Source organism: Oryzias latipes, chromosome 16, assembly GCF_002234675.1.
Source record: "Oryzias latipes chromosome 16, ASM223467v1".
NCBI classification, from domain to species: Eukaryota; Metazoa; Chordata; class Actinopteri; order Beloniformes; family Adrianichthyidae; genus Oryzias; species Oryzias latipes.
Genome location: NC_019874.2, coordinates 4,077,972 through 4,098,204, shown reverse-complemented (window position 1 = coordinate 4,098,204; position 20,233 = coordinate 4,077,972). Strand labels below are relative to the sequence as shown.

The following is a 20,233-nucleotide window of genomic DNA, read 5'->3' as shown; positions in this document are numbered from 1 at the left end:
GATTTCATGTAATCCATGGACACCAGTGAAGATCACAAATCATTGAAGAATAAAGGTTCAGAGCACTGTCTAGTGGGTCTAGATGACCCCACTCCCAATGTTAAAGTGCCTAGGATAGCACAAGGGTTAAAAGGGCCTCTTGCATAAACTTTAAAGGGAAGGTGGGAGGAAGAAATGCAGGAGTTCAAAAATGCCCAGAATCGTCATGCTTTAATATTAAAGTTACAAGGACATTTGATGTAAACCCCCAGTATTGCACATTGCTCAGGCACAAGTGTCAGTTAAAGTTTTAGCTTCTTTCTACAAACACATGAGCTGCGTTCGGTAAAGCTCTACTCCTGGGAAAGGAGGGAAAGAACAGATGCACAACAGTGAAGTCACATTAAAGCTTTGGCAGAAAGGTTTTCTGACAGCAACACAAACACGTTTCAGAATGCATCTAAGGATTACAGCTTCCGCCATTTAAAAGTATCTCAACATTGAGTTAAAACAAAAAAACAAACTAAACTAAATAGGGTTAGAAGAGGACAGTAACATAACCATCTACCCAGATGATATGCTCAAATGTAAATACAGAAATTCTTGTAAATAATCCATTCAATGTCACCATTAAATATCAAATCATAACTACAGAGTGCAAAATAACAGTGCAAAGATAACTGCATTGCTTTTATCCAGTGTCAGAACGGTTTCTCATAAATACTGATTTAGTGCTCTCAGGTCAAAGTTGGGTGCATGATTGTGGTGTCTGTGCCATTACGCATCCGAGCGGCTGGCAGCGTGACGAAGAGAGTGCAATCCCACGATGCAACAGCCCCTGATTAGGGCGGCGATGTTGTAGACTGGAGCGCTGCCGTCTACGCCGTGCCGAGAGTACAGCCAAGCCACTGTGGGCAAAACTGGAGCTGCTACTGCCACCAAATCTACCCAGAAGCTGTTGCTCCAGTATCGCTTACTCACCACACCCACCTCCTGAGATGAACAAGGCTCCTCCTCACTTGCTTCAAAGTCTAGTTCCTTCATGAATCGAAGGTTCTTTGTCGCTTCTGGGCAACACTCTGAATCAGTGGGCTCTGAGCTTTCTGGAGCCATGATGGGCTGGGGGAGTGTGGAGTCAGACTGACAGGCAGTGGTGGAATTGTGCAAGTTTGGGAAACCCAAGAGAGTGGAGGGAGACAGAACTGCATCTCCTCGGGAACATCCGTGGAACTTTAGCAGCTGCAGAAGCAGAGCCTGCAGGTCAGGTGATACAGGCATCAGCTCCGTCTGGATTCCTTTATCTTCTGTGTTCTGTTGGCATGGAGAGGGGGAGAAAAGTGTCTTTGGGGACAATGGTGCAGTGGATGCACTGGCCATCTGCTCCTCTTCTGACAGAGCCCCGGATTCTCCAGCGGCCCCGGGATTATTGCTGGAATCCTGGCTGAAATCCACTGCAGTGGACATGAAGACCTGCTCAAAGATGTCAGCGCTGTTTGCCATCTCATCGTTTACCAAGAGTCCACTGTCCGCCAAAGCTTCAGCTCCTTGGTCCCCCAACTCAATCCCACCCTCTTCCATCCTCAGCATCTTCCTCCCGCTGCCATCGGAGCTGTCACACATGAAATCCAGAGGATTTTCATCTTGGAGACTGGAACCACTCTGGGCGAGCTCCATGCTGTGCAACAGAGACTCCAACTTCCTGTTTTGGATGTTGATATCAATAAAGTACTTCTGTATTCCCTTGTCCTTTTCCATTAGGCTGCTTTTCATGGTTTCCACCACCTGGCGCAGCTGCTTAATCTCTTTGCGGGCTTCTTTGAGGGACAGCTGTGCCTCCACTCTGTGACACTCCTCTTCAATCCAGTCCTCCCTCATTCTGCTAAGCTGCCCCTTGAGCTCTTCAATCTCCGTCTCCCTGACAAACGGGGGGGGGGGGGGGGGGGGGGGGGAATGTCTACCATTACTGTTGCATAAAACATTTTCATTAATTTGGCTTTCTTCCCCTTCATTTGAATAAAACAAGAGCTCCATGCCTTGTTCAACTTTGAAAAGACTAGTTACGGTACCTTAAACACTTTGTGGCTGTAGCGAAAACAAAAAGAAAAGCTAATGTTTATACAGACTCAATGGGTAAATCTGTGTCTCAGAACATCTAAATCAGTCATTTCCTGTTTAAACATTTGGTTTACTTCAGTTTTACAAATTTGTGTTGTAGGTTAATCATTTCAGGTAAAAGCTACACTATCCAGGCAGGCTACTACAAAAAAAAAGGATATTTAATATGCATTTTAATATTTTGTGAACTTAGATGAATTTGCCATTAATGGGCTTTAGCCTGTTGGCAAAAATGTAAAAATAAATAAATAAAAATGATCCAAAGCACACAGCTCCAAAAGTTTCAATACAGCATTTAGTGTTATGTAAGAGGAGGACGCTTCAGTGGACCCCTTGCAGGCATTACATCACTTCCAAATTACCCCCGCCCCCCCCCCCCCCCCCCCCCACACACACACACTCACATTTAAATTTTAGATGCCAGCTGAGAAATGGATGTTCCTCTAACCTGTCACAAACTTTGTTCTCAGACTCCAGAAGTTTGGTCTTCAGGTGTCTGATTGCCACCTCCTTCTGCTGCAGGGGGGTGAGGTACTGCTCAGGGTTTGGCGGTCTGATGCCATGGTTTTCTCCACAGGAGTGGTAGCGGCCCAAGCTTACTCGTCTGAAAACAAATCACAGGAAGGTGTTGGGACAATGTTTCCATTGGCGGTTGGGGGTAGCAGTGGAAGGGTGGTCGACCTCTGATCAGAATACTGCAGGTTCGATTCCCGCCCCCCCATGTGTCGAAGGCACTGAACCCCACCTTGCCTCTGGTGGAAGGTTGGTGTCAGTGTTTGGCAGCAGAGCCGCCATCGGTGTGTGAATGAGTGAATGGGACTGTGACTGTAAAGCGCTTAGGGCCTTCGAGGAAGGTAGAAAAGTGCTATACAAGTATACGCCATTTACCATGACAGCAAAAAGACTCCTGTAGAAGAGCACAAGTCTGACCAGGATGCTGTCAGGGAAGATGCTTCCTGAAGCCTGCCTGCCTTAAGATTGTTTTTTTTTTTAGGATAAAAAAAAAATCCCATGATCCACTACTATACTATAGCAATAGTGTTCTTCATTGTGCAAAAATAGAAATGGCCTTGGAGAAGGCTACATTGGAGGGGGTGGGCTGGTCACATGACATGAAACACTGAAAAGCAGGAGGTCTTAAAGTGACAACACAAAGTATTCTGATCCCTTTAATGAATGTGAACAGGAGAAATGCTTCTGCCAAGCAATGTTTTTTGAATCCAGGATTTGTGTTATTGCAGCACCAGATCATAAACAAACAGGAAACAATGCAAGTATCAGGAATGTCACTTTTCCTACCCTGAAGCCCACTCTTAGCCCCTTTATTCAGCCCTGGGGAGTGTGGCGATAATCTGGGTAGTTTCAGAAATCATATTTTTGCAATCATATACAATTCAGATGAAGCCAAAATCCATAATCCTAGTCAGATGCAAAATAAAAAGCAGCATCAGTCTGACCCTAATCCAGCCACCCCCCTGATGACCTCTACTGTCTGGGCAAAAGTCCAAATCTGCACACAAAGCCATTGGATACTCTGAAACAGAACGCTGCATTCATCCAAGGAAGACAAGCCTTTGTTTAGAGGTCAGAATAACTGATAAAGGCACAATTACAAATTCATTTGATTTCTGATTAAAATTGTGAATTTAAAAAATGTTTAAAGTAATTTTAGTCACAACAATCTGTAATGCTCATCATTTAAACTGACCAAAAAGGTCCAATTTGGAGGAAAACATGAGGCAACTAGAACTTTAATCTGCATATAAACAATTCATGGATAAGAAACCGTGAAATGCACTGTCATTTTAAATTGCTTTCTTCAACTCTGTACTGATACAGCTGAATATTTGTTCAGATCATAATACTGCATGACAGTAGACTGGTACCTGGAAGTAGGACTGGAATTGCAGCTGCTGCTGTTGGTGGTGGAGAGGGCAGCTCTGGGAGGAGTCTTGTGTGGAGCATAAAGATCTGCATCTCGGTTTGCAGTTGGACTGCCAGGTGGCTTAAATACTGGGAGTGGTCGGATGTGAATGCCACGACTGCAGAAAATGAGGAAAAGCCATGTACAGGGCAGGTCTTTTCACACCAAGTGAAACTTCTAGACCAGGAAGCAATGTTTTATAGCTTTCACATTGGAAAGCCTAATAGCTACATAAATAGTAAAACAAATCTGCTCACCTGCGTGAAGAGGCCTTCTTTCCAGCTGAATTTGGCACGGGGCCGTCTCTGGTCTTCAGGCTGCCTGTGCTGCTGGATGAGCTGAAGTCTGCTTCACTACCTGCAGATGCAAACAGCATCAGCATGCTGGCCAAATCTCTCCTAATTTGGGCCATTTTCGTATCAAGAAGTAAGCAGCACAACTGAAAATATAAAATAAATCAAAGTGGCTCTAAAAATAAACAACTTCTAACTTAAAAGGTTGAAGAAATTTCAAGATAAAACTTACAAACCTTTTTTGTTAAAAATCAAGTCTTCAAGTCAGCAAACCTATATTGAAAATTGTCTGATCAACAAATTTTAGTCTAAGATAAAGTTCAAACAAGTTTGAAGTTTACTCTACTGATAAAGATTGGCTTTCAAATAATAATTCTCTCTAATAAGTGTTTGGCCCCACAAATCCTCAAAATATTGACTTTAGACACTTGTTTTCAAAATGACTAGACAACGTATGGAGGGATTGAGATGCCCAGAAAACTATAAAAGCCTTCAGAATATCTATCATTAAAAACTTGCTTTGAAAAAACTAAAGTTTTATGGTTTAAGTTCATTCTATTTAACTTTTAAGCTTCATTTTTTGTAACTTATAATAACATTTGATGAGATATTTCATACGACACCAATTTTCAAGTCAAAAGTCCAGGAAAAAGGGAAAACCTGCAGGTGATCACCTTTTTGTTACATTCCATAGCTTTGCACGGTTTGCTTGAATGCACAAAACCGTTCTTGTAATGTAGACACAGCAGTTACAGACACAGTTGGAAGATAATTCAGTGAAATGCTAAACTCACCTCTTCTATGGAGAATAAGATGCCTACCTGAGAAACACCTTTTTCCATCAAACAACACCATGGTAAAGTGTTCGGTGATGACCGTGACAGCACAACACTTGGTGAATCCACAACACTCAGTGAGTCAACTTCAGCTTTGTGCAGTCGGCCACTCTAGTAACCTCCTGCTAATCAAACTAATTGCAACCCCCCCTGAACCTTTCCCTCAAGCAATCAGCTTGAATCCAAACATCTACCCATAATTATACACTGTTTCCTTCCCTCAATAAGAAAAAAAAGAAACTTGGGTTTGTAAGAAACAAGCATTTAATATGTTTTGAGCAGCTTGTGTTATTTTAGAGACGTTTTGACCTTTTCAGTGTTTGCTGATGACTAAAAGGCACAAATGATCAGATTCTAACAGTATGGATCAAGTATACTTTTAATACATTTCTGATGAAAACTTGACATTCTCCGTTTCTTTATTTATTTATTTTTACCTCTGGCTTTCATGGCAGACCTCAGTTCCCTCTTGTGCCTCTGTGTGCTCCGTGCCTCGCCGCTCCATTCGGTCATCACCCTCACCCGCTTCACTTTGGCTTTGCGTTCCGGGAGGACTGGCGAGCCGTGGGCACTCCGTTCTGAGCCTGACGGGGTTTTGGAGGGGGACACAGACTGACTAGGTGGGCAGCCGGTGTCATCTATTGTGGACAGGCACACAGATGATAATAGCCAAGAACAAGCAGCGTGGGGTAGGGAGCGAACACAAGCAGTCGATCAGAGCTCAAGGTTCAGCTCCAGCCGTTTTCTGACAGACAGCACAGTAGTCCCCGTGACCTTTCACCTCATAAGTATGTGTTCCAGAGTGGTTTTCGCACTTCCCATTTGAAAGGTCAAGTTAAGTGAGCACACACAATATTTACCAACACGTGAGAAAAAAACTTTTTTTTCCAAGATCAACATTAAAACTGTAAAATATTAGAAAATGATCAATAACCCCAGTGATGTTTCAGCTCATCTGTCCTGCGACCTGATATCTTACCGGAGCAGAAGCTGTTGGTGCTGACGGTCCTCTTGGAGTTGTCGGAGCTGATGTCGCACTCCTTGCCCCCCTCCTCCTCTGAGAAAGGGGAATCAGACTGAGGCGACGCTTTGTCTTTGGGTTGGAGAGGATGAAGGACCAAACGTGGGATGCGGCTGCGAGGACTTCCTTTCTCTGGAGATTTCTTTTCCTTTTCAAAACATCAAGTTACAGAATTACTAAAAGCATTTCCTGTTATCAGTTCAAAGATTTTCCTGACTCCATTTTCTCCAAACTGCCCCAGAAAGCAGGACGCTCACCTCATATTCTTGGAATGGTCCCATTGTACTATTTTCACACTTCTCTCCCCTAATGAACAAAAAAGAACATCAGCAAAGTTCCATTTCTGTGGATAAAGGGTTTTGACCCAAACCCTGGACAAACAAGAGCCTTCGGTCTGAGCTCTGTTACATCTACACACAAAGACACAGGAGCGTACACAACCTGCCTGGCACAGATGGCTCCAAATGCCCAGAGTCAGGCACAGCTGAGCCACACATTGAATTTATGATTGTAAGAAACAAAAAAAAGTCTAAAAATAAAACTCCCAACAGGATTTGAAAGACATTTAAGATCCGACTTGATTCTGAAGCTCAAACAGTAAAGCGAGGTTTCCTGTCGAAATCGGAAAGTGCTTTTAACCAGTGAGTGGACGATAGATTAGGATGTATTAGAAAGCCACTCTTAAAAAGGCTTTGGAGCAGAGCGGAGAGCAGAAGGAATCCCATCCAACGACAAACATTAGGTTTTGTGTATGCAGATACAAAGCAGAGACAAAGCATTTTTTATTGATGCTTTACAGCTAAATAATGCAGATCTTCCCTGAGGCATGGATGCACTTTGAACAGTTATTTCTGCTCTCATGCAGCTGCCTAAAAGGCCTGGTTACGTAAGCGCTTGTTTGACATCACTTTATGACATCATTGACCCCAGAGCCAAACATCAGGTTGAGATCAGAGCTACTGGGATTTTCTTTTTGGCTCTACTAATACAATCCTCCTTTGACATTGCCCTGATATTTTCATCTGACAACCCCGAATCACAATTATCAGGTAGAGTCTTCTTTGCTCGTCAAGTAGGCCCAAAGAGAGTCACAGAAATAAACTAGAGACTCGGGGGAAGCAAACTTCACCTCATTTACAAAAATAGAATCGTTCTGGGTGAACCTCCACTACATTTCCAACTGTTTCACTTGTTCTTTCAGAATCCAAATGTGGCAGAGCAGCCTGGCAGTCAGGTGACCACATCTGTGCCATGGCAACACTCAAAGCAGCTAAGAGGAAAACCTGCACGGACATTTTAACCAGGATAAAAGCATCCATCCTAGTCTACTATGAGTGGAGTGGGTTTTGCTTGTGATGAGCTGTGTGTCACAGAGACGACCTCTGAAATGCACTGAGGTGATGTGAGCCTGTATCATTTGATGTCATACTGATAGAACTTTTTGTTCCAGTTGTCACTTAACAGGGCAGCTCACCTCATTGCTGCATTTTTACATTGTATTCAAAAACAGACAAAAATCACACTTCCAGCGTTGATTCATGTAAAACTCTGAAGTGCTTCTGTCACAAATGTTATTTGTTTATTCTAAATATGAGCATCCGATACGGAATCACATCCTCCCTGAAAACACAAGCAACAACCAAAAAATCCAACATATTATGTGAGATTTATTGTGCAGATTCATTGAAAGCTGTTTGCAGCTCCAGGGAGCTGACTTCTGATAAACAAGTTTTTAAGCCTCTGATGGAGCTTTCCTCTCATCCAGATGGCCTGGCGTGGGCGTTGATCATAATTCCCTTAACCCTTTTTCTGAGTGTGACTTTTATATAATGTTGATCTGCACTAATGGAGATCTGTTCATTCCAGAATGATCTTTAGACACATAAAGGTCTGAAGGTTACGTTGTCAGAATGAGATTCAACAGAAGATTGAAGCTCAGTGCTGGACGGACAGTTTGTGCCTCATCACTGCATGATGTCATGACTGAGCTGCTTCACTTTAAGCAACAACTCTCATCAATTTCAGATGTTGATCCCATCAGAAATCTACAGTCAGTGAGGCAAAAGTCCCCAAAAGACAGATTCCACACCAAAAACTGTAAAAGCTAGAGCAATTCATTTAGAAATTGTTCTATGGCGATATAGATCTAGAAAATGTCATTAGATTGACTCGCATTAATTCTCCACAGAGGCGTATGAGCTGATATCCAGACAGTGACAGCTGTGATTTGTGCATCAGAAGGCTTGTTGTGCGTATTTGTTATGTTCTGAGCAGGAATTAGGTTTGTTTTGTTTCATCTGGCGCCCCCAACAGTTATGGAAACGTGTTTTTCTCTTGTGTGACGACGCATCCAGAAAAAGATTTTTCAAAAGAAACAAATCAACAAATTCAAATTCCTCCCTGTGAAGTCATCAAAGAGCTTAACTGACGCATAAAATATTCTCCTTTCTGAACTTGTCAAGAGCCTTTCTGCCGTCCGGTTACGAAGACATTGTTTATGTTATTTTTATCATGATCAGTTTATTTCTCTGAAAAATGAAGAGTCCACACACCCACCTGGATGCTTGGCGTCGGTTTGGGATGCTGGCTGCTGGGTGAAGCGCAGAGGCGTGCCGCTGAGCTGGTGGTGCCAGCCTGCGCTCCGCGGTGAGGATGTCTTCAGGAGGAGAGCTGAGCGCAGACTGACGACGCGAGCCAAGACGCAAACCCACTGACAGCGCGGGCGCGATCCTCCCGCTGCTGCTGCCATCCCAGCTGTGTTACATAACATGAGTGTGTGATGGGGGAGAAGAGGGAGGATGACTTAACCGATGGAGACAATCCACACCGAAACCATCACACATTTCTTAAGTTAAAAAACTGCTGTTTTTAATATTTTTATTAAGAATCAACACACAATTATTTATCGTTATCAGGTTGATCTTTAAAAATGCTTTTAAAGCGACCCCCCTCATGAGCCTGAAGAACTCATCAATTCGTCATTCAGGCACGCGCGCACGTCACCGTTTCTCTCCATGGTGCTGAAATCTCCGCAGATGCATTTGCACCATCTATCTGCATGTCATTCCTGATTCCGAACACATTCATACTGCTTGGACGTTGTTCCTTTAATAAATCTTACTCAAATGATTTCGATTGCTCTACCCTGTTAAGCTGCGCTTCTGTCCTGCTTTATGTCTGAACCGGAATTCTGGGAAAATTCTGGACATAGAAAAACAAGTCCATGACATCACAGGCCTCGATGTTGAAACCTCCATCATTTTCTGAGCCTACGTCTGTTTTTCCAGCCTCAGCGTGACCTGCTACCGCCACCTACTGTTCAGCAACAGAGCAACACCAAAGGACGTGTTTCTCCACATTCAAATTCTGATTTTTTATTTGTCACTCGTGTGCCACACCAGAGATGAAGCACCAAACGAAATGGCAATGCTCTGGCCTCAACAAAACAGTGTTAGACATCACAGTGATAGATGGAGCACAAAGGCAGGTCAAGAACTGGTTGATAAGGCAGATGCATATTAAATGAAACCAATATACAATATACAAAGCGATTTTGGTCAAAATAAGATTTTGTGCACAATGGTAACTTGGTACAAAGTGGCACTTGAAAAATAAAATAACAAGAAAAAACAGAGGTAGACATTGGTGGGGGAATAGGTAATTTTTGATGTAATTTTATCTACTCACTTTCAACTATTTTTGTTTGACTTGCAAGTGCGTAGTATAAAATCAAAGGGACAGTGGTAGAACCAAGTCTTGTTGTGAGATCAAATTTGCCAAAAGACTTAAAGATTTTCTGTATCTGTACCTGCTGATGATTTGATGGTGACAGATACAGGAGAATCGCGAATGCTTCCATATCGTTTTCATCGTTTACATTTTTTTTTTGTATTTGTTTTTTGCTCACAAGTGGAACTGAACCAGCCTCTTCAGCAAGGCCACTTTTTCACTCCTCTTGTGATGAATAATTGTGGCCACTAGAGGTCACCCGAGTCCCTTAAATCCACAAAACCGCATCGGTTTGAATCGGTGTTAGACACCCAGATCCTCTGTCTGCTGGACACAACACTTGTGCGGTTTATGTTTAAACCCAAAATCAGTCAGGGGTTGAGCCATGTAAAGAGTTCTGAGTGTGTTTTGTTCTTTTCTTGTGTTCTTATTTTAGACATCCCTTCTCTCAAATTATTAATTTTAGTTATTTCATTGGCAACCGTTTAAATTAGTTTTTTGTCTGATTCTAATAATATTATCGTTGTTTTTTATGACAGCTTTTTTTATAGTGTTAATAGCTATGGAAAGAAATATTTTGAAAATAGTAATATTTTGATAATCTGTAGAGAAACCAGCAGCGTCCCTAAAGACAATCTGGCCCTTTTGAAGCAAAAACATCATTAAATGAGTCCTGGCAGACCTTTGTCCAGAAATCACGTGTTAGACTCACTCTTAAGTCCAGCTTTTCGCTTAGCCTCATTCTGGAAGGTTTTACTGCTGACAATAATGATCTAAAGGTGATTCAGCGTGAATCGTTGGGTTGTTAACTATTTTCAGTACGCGCCTGTTAAGTCTTATCTCCCCTAATTCTCGATAAGGAAGTCAAGATGTGAATGTTTATTGAAATGTGCTGTGATTTCCTCAAGCCAGTAAAGGTTTCATTGCTGACAGCATGCGTGCTTTCAGTTTGGATCTGCTTGATGTGCAACAGGAAAAATGATTGCAAAGTTTGGATTTTAAGATGCATTACAAGCAATTCTGTTTTATTATCTAACTGAAAATTTAAAAGGCAGTGTGTGCGCACACGCACAGTCGCTTTGCTCATTTGTTGAACATCCCGAACTTCTCCTGATTGATTTCTCTGCGTCTTTTGGCGGATCGTTGGGTGCAGCGCGCGCCTGTTTGGAGGTCCGTGACACGAAATTGTTTGGGAAGCCCTGCAGTGAGCCACCATGTGGGCGTGTTTCTCTCGGCCCTGCGCTCTCCGCTCTTGTGTGGAGTCCAGAGCAAAAAACGCACTTATTCTGGCGCGAGCCGCGAGCGCAAAAGCAGCAGCTCCCCGACCCTGACGCGCACGACATCGCCGGCTCTGGCGGGCCCCACGAGCGCAGCTTCACCGAGCGACGGAGATAAAAATCAAGTGCTCCTCACCATCATCCAGCAGCCATGGAGGCATCTCGATTCGTTATGGTATGCCTGGGCCTCGTTATTGTTTTCCTTGGGAATATACCGTGTTTCCAGTCTGCTGCCATCATCACCCCTTCTGCACAGAAGAGGAACAGGGAAGCCAGGATCTCTCATCAAGACGGACAAAGGTCATCCAAATTCTTCAGAGACATCTTCCCGTCTTCTCACCCTATCGCTGGACATCCCAAAGAAGACCCAAAGGACGTTATTGTTCCGCATGAATACATGCTCTCCATTTACAGGACATACTCGTCTGCAGAGAAACTTGGACTAAACTCGAGCTTTTTCCGTTCATCCAAATCCGCAAACACCATAACAAGTTTCGTGGACAGAGGAACAGGTTGGTGCCGGATTATGAACTCCATCCTACACAAATCGGCGACCACGAGTTTCACATTTTGGCTGATTTACAGTTGTCTTCTCAGAACTTGTTTGATAAAACACAACATGCTCGGTCTGGTTTTACGCACGAGTTAAGGGCTGAGAAAGGAGTGCGCAAACACACGTTTACGCGCTCAAACAGGAGAAAAAAATCACAACAAGATTTTTTATAAAGTTTTTAAAGCGGAGAGTTTTGCTTACCGCGGCACAATGCGTCAAGTTTCCTGGCATTTGGGTATCTTTACGCATCAGATTCGTGGAAACATGTGATACGCGGGACTTTCTGAGCATCAAGTTATATTACACTTGAATTAACCTCAGGGTAACACGACCGTGAAACAGTAATTGGGCGCTCCCTAAATAGTTAGAGCGACGAAGAACTTTGATTATGTTTGGATTTGGAATTTTTTAAGCATAACCTTCGAAAAAATTGTTACAAATTAAGAGCTCGCGCATCATTTATGACCTAATTGAGTCATTATGGTGCCCGCCCTGACCAGCTTGCTGTGACAAAGGCGGTTGCGGGGGCAGAGCGGGTCGGTGTGAGAAGCAGGTGTTTGGGTCGGTTAAGATGTGTAACAAAGGGATTTGCGCGGCCTGCGAGAACAAACACAGTCAGATAAACAAAAACACGTCCAGCACACACAGGCCGAGTTAATCTTTCAGGGAGAAATAAAAGCAATATTTGTTTGCATCCCCTTCTGTCTGAAGCGATCCAAGCCTAGGTTCAGGGACGCAGACTGCGCCGCTGCAAGAAATGTCCCTTCATGGCTTTTGCGTCCAGGACCCGGCTCCTATTAGGGCACATATTCATGCGCAGTGACGCACGGCTGGAGATTAACTTTGTCCTAATATATCACAGCCAGATGTTTTTTAAAACATGTTTTTTTTCTTTTTTAAGTCCAAAAGACTTAAATAAAATAAAAAAAACTATTTTCCTTGGGACTTTTACCTGGTAAAGAACACAGACAGGCGTTTTGACGCTGAAGGACTCGACCGTGTTGTCATTTTCTTGCAGCGTGAGCTGGTTTAATTGGAAAAACGCCTCGCTCTCTCCTGTGATCTTGATGTGATGTGTCACCGGCTCTGACCCCGAGCTGGACCCTTCTGAGGGCTGCTTGGCATCGAACGGCTGACTGGAGTATTTGAACTCGGTGATCTAATTGAGTGTTCATGTCATAACATATCAAACACTGTCTATTCTCCCATAATGACCCAGCTCGGCCGCCATGGGCACATCACCCAAAAAGAAACGACATGGGAGGGGGGGGGGCAGAGGGTGGGTAATGAAACAGCACTTAATTTTTTTGTGGGGTTGTTTTTATTTTTTTCCTTTCTTTTTCCTGAACCCCCCCTTTTGGGGTTTGCTTTAATCACGGAATAGTATTTTTCCCCTCTTATTCTTTCAGTGTTTTGTTACTCCTCCTGGGATTCCTCTCTGACGTTTTGCGTTTCAGTGGAACCTGCAGAATGAGTCTCAGTACACTTGCGCTGGTGTGCATTAATGCAAAAAAAGTGTCAGAATGTTTCTGTTTTTACGCATTAGTGACGCACGGAAATTCAGACTTTAGTGGAGTTCTACAGCAGCTCCGACAAAGACAATCGAAATGTTGTTTGAAAAGATTTGTTTAATTGGAATAAAACGTGAAATAGAGCAATTCAAAAAAGAATTTTTCAGGACTTAAACACAATTATTTATATACAAATCCATAGAATTCTGCATTTAACGGAAAACGTTTTTTAAATAAATTATAACTGTCGGTCACTCCGTGCAGGCACGCTCGTATCCGGAGGAATGTTGTCGTTGGCAGGATGAAATGAAATATAAGAGGGGAAGTGTTTTAATGAGAAGGATGGGAGTTGAGAACTGTTAATTATTTGGGGAACTTGTATTCGATTTGTTTGAGGGCTTATTAAAGAAAAGTAATGCAAACCAGACGCGCCAAACCGCTGAAAGCAGCACGAGGTTTCAATCAGCTTTTTTCCCGTTTGGCTCGATGGGGCTCGCGGAGGGAATCTGACAGCCAAATTCCAAAATGTCTCCGGAGCAACTTTTACAAATTATGTCACAGGGGTGTTTCCATGTAGAGCTGTGTCACTTTAATTAAAGCGCTGTCCAGACAGAAGCAGGGAGAGAAAACCAAAAACTCTGCTCATGTTGTCACTTCTGTTTTTTTAAACATTTATTTGTAAATGCCATTTATACATATTTTTTAATACGCCCACTGTTCCCCCCCCCCCCCCCCCCGGTGTTTTAACAACATAATATTTAGGATTTTTTTACTCATGTTTGACAATGTATTTTAGTTTAACCAAGAGGTTTCTCTTAATGTCTGCTTAAATCCTGGGATTTTCATTCCAATTGTCCTGGATGAAGCGCTCGCAGGCCTCCTGCGTCCCCGGCATAGAAAAAAATGTATTAATTGTGCATTGTCCTGTTGAGTAAACAGTTTGTCGCGTTGATACGTTGTGTTTGGCAATACCCAGGACCCCTCTGTTCCCCACCCCCGATTTGAACTCCAGAAAAGTAAAGGAGTTTTTTTTCCTGCTAAGGTGTGAGACCTTCTCGGCCGTGCGTAAAGTTTGATGACGGATTAGGTAATAATCAGTCCTTAGCGCATAAACATGTACTACTCTTTGATTTACTACTACAAAAAAGACACAACATATTTTACTAATAACATTGTATTTATATCTAACCAACTTTTTCAAGGAAATTTCAAAACTAAATGACAACAAATCTCCTTTGCAACATTTATGTTTGACGTGGCTCTTCCAGAAAAAAACCGAGATCAGAGATGAATCAAAGGAAGTGCAGTTTTGAAAAAACGGAACAGTTTTTAAAGGGAGCACTTGTCAGCTGCAGTTCGTTTGAGGCAGGTTCAGGGTGGACGTTTGAAAAACAAGAAAAAGCCACAGAAGGCCTCTGTGGGAGAATGTGAGTCCCCCCTCCCTCCCCCCTCTCTCGCCTCTCTCTGAACACTGTACACCCTAAGTGAATCTGACAACAATTATTTTCTTCTTTTATCCTTGCAGACAATCTTTTGCACTCTCCTCTGCGAAGACAAAAGTATCTGTTTGATGTCTCAACCCTTTCAGAGAAAGAGGAGCTGGTCGGGGCAGAATTAAGGATATTTAGGAGAGCGCCGGGTGGTTTGCAAACTTCCCTGCAGAAGACGGGTCTATACAACATCCAGCTCTACCCCTGTGGCTCCAACCGGCTGCTGGCCTCTAGGTCTCTGGACCCACTGGACTCCATCAAATCTGGCTGGGAAGTTCTGGACGTTTGGGAGATGTTTAAAGGGCATCCTCCTCGACAGCAACATCATCAGCACCAGCAGGGTAGCCAGCTCTGCTTCCAGCTCAGGGTCACGCTCAGTAAATCCGACACTGAAGTGGACCTGCGGCAGCTGGGGCTGGACAGGAGCAGTCGCAGTCAGCAGGAGAAGGCCATCCTGGTGGCTTACAGTCGCTCCAAGAAGAGGGAAAACCTCTTCAATGAGATGAAGGAAAAGATCAAGTCGCAGAGGACTGTTGATGAGAAAGAGGGGAAAGCTGCAGAGGAGGGAGGGGGGTTTCTGCCAAAAAGGAGGGTCAGAGGAGAGGGTCCCCGGCGGCGGAGGAGGACCGCGCTCACCAACCGCCACGGGAAAAGGCACGGGAAGAAATCTAAGAGCAGGTGCAGCAAAAAGGCCCTGCTGGTGAACTTCAAAGAGCTGGGCTGGGACGACTGGATCATCGCACCCCTGGATTACGAGGCCTACCACTGCGAGGGGGTGTGTGACTTCCCCCTGAGGTCGCACCTGGAGCCGACCAACCACGCCATCATACAGACACTCATGAACTCCATGGACCCCAGCAGCACCCCGCCCAGCTGCTGCGTCCCCACCAAGCTCAGCCCCATCAGTATTCTCTACATAGACTCGGGCAACAACGTGGTATACAAACAGTACGAGGACATGGTGGTGGAGCAATGCGGGTGCAGGTAGCGGCGACAAGGACGTGCCGAATCAAAGATCCTGGTGGCTGAACATATAAAGTCGTCACGGGTTTGAAATGCAGTCATGCCTGGTCTTCTGTTTCTTATTGAAAGGAAAGCACACACAAGACACCATCCTCTATTTATTTAGACTCATGACCATTATTCCTTGCCTTAAAGTGTTCATCACACCATTCCTCCTTTCAGACAGGTTTTTATTTCCCAGAAAGCTCGGTGTGTTCAGGCCCTGCAGCACCTGTTTGTGTCGGGGCCAGTGGGCCGCTGCCCTGCCTGTCAGCAGCTCTTTGTTGCAGCTCCTCTGTGCGATCTCACCCACCGGCCCCCATCTCTTTTGGGTATGTGCATCCAGGCCGCAATGGCCGCTGTCCAGCTGGAGTCATTACAGCCCTGAGCAAGTGCCTGCTTTCCAAAAAAACACCACAACAATAGGGGTGAATGTCTGACCACAGACTGATCCAAGATGAAGAAAGGATGATGGCGGCTAAGCCTGCATGAGATTTTTTTTTTTGCCTTACCGGAGACTAGTTGAGGGCCCCTGAGAGTCCCCCCCCCGCCCACAAAGTCCCCCCGGTGCCTGTCCTGCATGGGCCCTGTTGATGAAGAAAAGAACGAAAGCACAGATAACAGAGTCATCTTTAAGAAATGCACTTCCACACCTGACTGCGCCACAGTCGCAGCGAGAGTTTGTCTTCTCTGATGACGAAAAATCGAAAAGAAAGAAAGAAAGAAAGAAAAAGACTCGCAAACGAGACAATATTTAAAATGCACATTAGCTTCCAATGCACTGCTGTTTATTATTATTTTTGATTTGTAAATTTTTGTACAGTGGAAAAAGTTACAAAGTGCAACAAATGAAGAAATGGACGAACAGCATTTCTTTGTAAATATTCAAAACTGCACTCAAATCGGTATAATTTCTATTCTATAATTATTTTATTATTTGTGATGTACAGAGTCTCATGATAATCATATATTTCTTACTTTGATAAGAGTAATTTAAGGAGTCTCCTTGATATTTGGCAAAGGGTGGAAAATACCATTAATGTCTACCTCATTGTTGCATATTGGATCTGAGTTTGAGGTGCATTCAGTTAGAGTGTAAAGAGCTTTTACATTGTTATATAAGATCATTTATATACATATATTACTTGATAATATTCCCCACCATTACTGTATAAATAAAATTAAAATTAAAGTCTGCCAGATTTCTGTTTATTAACCACTGCAATTTAATTATTTCAATGTTAAAATAGTAAGAATCACGACTGTGAGATTAAAAAAGTGGACTTTTTTGATTTGTAAAAGGTTTCAAGCATCATCATTCATGCAGACGAGCCTCTCATAACTGACCTGACCGTCACAAATCATTCTGCAGTCTATAGAAAACTCAGTTTTAGTCTCCAGGTGTCTGTGGAGCGCATGCATCTTTGTCCTCAGGTCAGGTCTCTTCTGCTTTCAGGTTTTTCCAACAGAGCTATCATCCCAGAAAACAAATGTAAACATTCAGGGCCAGAAACCACATCCGAATATGACAGCCATCCAACGGAAGCAACTGTCAACGAGACGGCACCAAACACACAAACCCATTGAAAGCGTCCAGTTTGGGTCAAGTTTATTTAACACTTCAGAGCTTCCCGATCAGAGGATGAACAGAAAAAAATTGGTTGAAAAGACAGGATTGCTTCCACGTAAGCAGGCGACCTTGGCCTGGAAACAATTAGGAAATAGCTTTGAAATGTTATATGCTATCCAGGCACTTGTACAGTATCATGTCACTCCCCACATGTTTAGGGGAAAACAGAGAATGCTAAGTGCACTCTTTGGCAGCTGCCACAAATGATCGACACAACAAGCGCTCCTCTGAGTATAAACAAACGGACCCCTGGGGTTCACATCTGGGACACCATGGTGGGGGTACCGCTGTGAGTCCTCACAGATGATCCTTTATCATTAGAAATGCCGTCATGGTGCTAAAGCAAATTTCCTGGCAACCAGCTGTAAAGCTTTGGAATAAACCTTTACTTTCTGATTTATTTTTATTTGACAAGTTCCTGCTCTGCTGGGCACCGGCCTGGAGGTGAGGATGAATGTTGAGGGAACAGTTAAATGGTGATGAAAGGGAAAGGAATGCTTTGTTTACCAGCTTCCATCCCTCACTCTTAAGTTAAATGTTCCTATAAAGCTCTTCATCACAACTGCCTTATTGTCTCTCCATCCTGGAGGAGAGACAAGGGGGGAAAAGCGTTGTGTTTATTTGAAATGTGGCTCTAATATATTAGTCTGAGTGAACCAAAAGTGTCAAAGACATGGGTTTTTTCATCAGAAATGTGGAGAATGTATAACACAAATAGTCTTGACACCTCACATCTGTGCAAGCAGGCTTTTCTGTAGAGGATTGTTGCACGCGGGAAGAGCTATTCAAGGTGAAAACACGCTTTAAGGCCTGGGAAAACGCCTTAACGGCTCCGTTATCAGTGACGTCCTCACCAACAACAGGAAAGGCATAAATCACATTAATCTGCTGGACCTTTAGAGCTAGCAGAACCCTGTTGGAAGGGCATTGTGAGGGTTTAGACTTAGGAGGAGAGGAACAGAAAAGAGTCCAGCCTAACTTTAGTTATTTGCCTCTATTTCCTGTTTTTCCTCCCATTTTGAAACATGTTCTTTACATCATTTGGTTCAAACTGTAGAGGAACAAAAGAAAAAAAACATGATCATGCTCAACAAAATGCATTGAGATTTTTTTCTCATGTTGTTTGTGTGTCTGAGAGCACAAAAGTGGACAGAAGGGCACCAGTGTACACAGATGGGTGGTTGAGCGGTGCAGGAGAGCAGCAGATGCCTGAGGTGACGCCTACTGCTGCCTCTCATACAGCACAAAGCCAGTGTTTGCCCCCAAAACCTTAAATACACTTACTTTAAAACCAGAGGTCAAGCTTTTTTCTTTTTCCAGGGTCATACTGATAGTCATGTGCACAGAAAGATCTGAAATCATCTGCTGAAGAAAAACTGCACGACTCCTGCTAAAGCAGGGCTGGGTTATAAACCACGGGTGTTGGTGAAACAAAAGACTGGGCTGCTTTCCTCTGACAGGGCATCTGCCTATCTTTTCTGCTTGTCTGTTGTGTCTTTTTGTGTGATGCAACATCCAGCCGTCCCTCCCTTCTGTCGGTCTGAACAGGAAGAGAGCTGATAACCTGCTAATTATATTAAACTTTCACCCAAACGTGAGGATGAGGCCGGCTTACTTTGACAGCACTTCATCACTTTTTTTTTTTTAACAGAAGGAGGTAAACTGATGTGTCTCAATACCCTGGAAACAGGCTGAGCTGAAGTTGATTGATCCGCTTCAGAATACCTGTCCAGAGAAGCCCATTTTTGTTCTGTTTATTTTCTGAAGGAATGTCTGGGGGTGCCCTTTCACCCCACCTCATCCATTTATTGCCCCTGGTCTGTGTCACGCACGGTGACCCGGGTACTCCTCATCCCTGACTAACAAGTACACCTTAAGGTTCTCCTGCAAACGCCTCCATAAAGAAGGACTGTGTTTGTCTTTGTGCTTCCAGTCCCATTTTTTTGTCCCTTTATTTGAGGCTGTGAGTCCGTCCCCATGGGACGGCTGCGAGAGGTCCTAATTGGCTCAAGTGAAAAGTAAATTTGCTCATTTGACTCGGACAATACTTATGTTTGGGAGCAAGGGGAGGATGGGACCTTCCTGCTGGTTTACACCTGCAGAGAGCAAGGGGAAAGGTCGTGGACCGGCGGGGGACAATGAGAAGTAGATGGGAGAGTAGAAATACAAGTGCAGAGAAGCCAGGATTAGCAATGAGAATCTGCTCCTAATTCAAAGAGAACCAAAGCTTTCACTCCATCACCAAAGACCGACACTGATTTTAAGGCGGATTTGGGCGGTGAAATTGTAAAATGAGATACAGGCAAATAAAAATGGGGCAGCAACTCAAAGATCAACTCAGGGAGGGAGTGGTGAAGGGAGGAGGGTGCAGGAGGATTTGATGGACAACTGCGCAGCTCAGCAGAGGCAGAGCTTTCACTTAAAAATGGTGCCTGGCCTTTCTCAAAAGGTCAGCGCCCGGAGCACCAACTCACTACATTAATCATGAGAGGCTGAGGCTTACCTGTCTAGTGTTTCAACCGTGCCGTACAGTTAACCTCAATTATGCTTGATTACGAGGTGTGGACGACCCGAGCTGGACCGCACAAAAGATCAGGCATCAATAATGCAATCTCAGATTAGATGCCTGTCTGTCACCAGGCAGAAATGCTTTTTCAGGGAAGATTTTCCAGGGTCAGTGAACAGGTAAAAATATTTTCCATAACTTACCTTTTTTTTTGTGACATAATTTGGGTGATGCTATATTAAAGCTTTGGATTTGGAGGACTACAACTCAATACACACACACATATATATATATATAGAGAGAGAGATGTATGTATAATGCGGTGTACCAAAGAGCGCTGATGGCTTTATGATGTCCCTGCCCCCTT

General features: G+C 43.7%; 2 protein-coding genes across 4 annotated transcripts; one reads left to right on the top strand and one right to left on the bottom strand.

Moving 5' to 3' along the window:
- Positions 1 to 191: 191 nt before the first annotated feature.
- sybu (syntabulin) lies at positions 192 to 8,921 on the bottom strand. Of its 3 annotated transcripts, none has more exons than XM_011473282.2 (8): positions 8,725 to 8,921; positions 6,426 to 6,474; positions 6,127 to 6,316; positions 5,585 to 5,785; positions 4,276 to 4,375; positions 3,981 to 4,136; positions 2,543 to 2,698; positions 192 to 1,894 (listed from the first exon to the last, which is right to left on the bottom strand). In XM_011473282.2, the coding sequence occupies exons 2-8, from the start codon at positions 6,447 to 6,449 to the stop codon at positions 757 to 759; spliced, it is 1,965 nt and encodes a 654-aa protein (XP_011471584.1). In that variant the 5' UTR covers positions 6,450 to 6,474; positions 8,725 to 8,921; the 3' UTR covers positions 192 to 756. The 3 variants fall into 3 exon arrangements, with proteins under 3 accessions (XP_011471584.1, XP_011471583.1, XP_011471585.1); XM_011473281.3 differs by having other exon boundaries at positions 5,585 to 5,731; positions 8,725 to 8,900; XM_011473283.3 differs by lacking the exons at positions 5,585 to 5,785; positions 6,127 to 6,316; positions 6,426 to 6,474; positions 8,725 to 8,921 and adding an exon at positions 5,133 to 5,543.
- Positions 8,922 to 10,659: 1,738 nt separating this feature from the next.
- On the top strand, positions 10,660 to 17,031 carry LOC101171064 (growth/differentiation factor 6-A). Its single transcript, XM_004086629.4, has 2 exons — positions 10,660 to 11,686; positions 14,764 to 17,031. Exons 1-2 carry the CDS (start codon positions 11,326 to 11,328, stop codon positions 15,714 to 15,716), a joined length of 1,314 nt encoding a protein of 437 aa, XP_004086677.1. The 5' UTR covers positions 10,660 to 11,325; the 3' UTR covers positions 15,717 to 17,031.
- Positions 17,032 to 20,233: the final 3,202 nt, after the last annotated feature.

Excerpts from the sequence above, each read along its gene's own strand:
- sybu (XM_011473282.2), bottom strand. The coding sequence starts at position 6,449 with ATGGGACCATTCCAAGAATATGAG. Across the intron at positions 6,317-6,425 it reads GACCATTCCAAGAATATGAG|GAAAAGAAATCTCCAGAGAA; the intron begins GTGAGCGTCCTG and ends TGTTTTGAAAAG. Across the intron at positions 5,786-6,126 it reads CACCAACAGCTTCTGCTCCG|ATGACACCGGCTGCCCACCT; the intron begins GTAAGATATCAG and ends TGTCCACAATAG.
- LOC101171064 (XM_004086629.4), top strand. The coding sequence starts at position 11,326 with ATGGAGGCATCTCGATTCGTTATGGTATGCCTGGGCCTCGTTATTGTT. Across the intron at positions 11,687-14,763 it reads TTTCGTGGACAGAGGAACAG|ACAATCTTTTGCACTCTCCT; the intron begins GTTGGTGCCGGA and ends TTATCCTTGCAG.